At 50.3% G+C, this 730-nt stretch overlaps 1 protein-coding gene across 1 annotated transcript in view; it reads right to left on the reverse strand.

Moving 5' to 3' along the window:
- The window catches only part of EMH_0048430 (TPR domain-containing protein, putative), a gene marked incomplete at both ends in the record, with an annotated part of 4,929 nt that extends 4,554 nt beyond the window's left edge, over window positions 1-375 (reverse strand). Inside the window, one exon of the mRNA XM_013496404.1 lies at window positions 155-375. Within this exon, the coding sequence (XP_013351858.1) occupies window positions 155-375 (221 nt within the window). The remainder of the gene's footprint in view (window positions 1-154) is intronic.
- Window positions 376-730: the final 355 nt, after the last annotated feature.

Here is a 730-nt window from a genome sequence, read left to right on the forward strand (position 1 = left end):
CTTATAGCGCAGCAGTGCCCGAAGCAGCAGAAACGTGAAACGTCCATGCCCGCCGCCTATTTCTAGGATAATTACGGGTTTATCTGGGTCCGCCTCTGGTCGTTTAAACCAATCCTGGAGGAAATTGATGATTATTTTCGCATAAGATCTACACAAGCGGCTGTTGCTCGTCACAAAGGAAGGCACGTAGTCGTGAGCCCATGCCTCAATTGCCACTTGTTTATAGTAGTTGTCTAGCATCTTCCACATGATAGAGTCGCATAGAGGAGAGTCCTCTTCAACACAGAATTTGTCCTGCGGGCATTGCTCCACCGGGGCCTCACCCCCTACCGTTGCAATCCCAGAACCCCTAAACGGGGTGGCCTTCTCAGTCATTTTCACTATATCGTGGTTTGTTCAGATTACACACCGGCGAATAAACAATTGCGTTCCCTTTGACAACACTTCTCCGCCCTCGACTCAGTCCTGTTCTCTACTGCAGTCAAGAACAGATGCTCCAACTTTGTTCTCTTAGTTGTCACATGAACCGTGTGAATGCAGTAATACGCCTCTTCCTGCGAGGTTGTTGCGGGCAACCACTGGCCACGTCGGGCCGGTCACGGAGAGAGCGGAGGCGAGGCGCGTTGACTGGATTAGGGAGCGCTATCTCCCGTGATGAAAAAAACTGAAGAAAATGAAAAGGTGTGCTTGTCGTTAAAACACACTGCAGGCAGAAACAACAGCCACAGCT

Source organism: Eimeria mitis, genomic scaffold (assembly GCF_000499745.2).
Source record: "Eimeria mitis Houghton genomic scaffold, Emh_scaff2087, whole genome shotgun sequence".
Lineage (NCBI taxonomy): Eukaryota > Apicomplexa > Conoidasida > Eucoccidiorida > Eimeriidae > Eimeria > Eimeria mitis.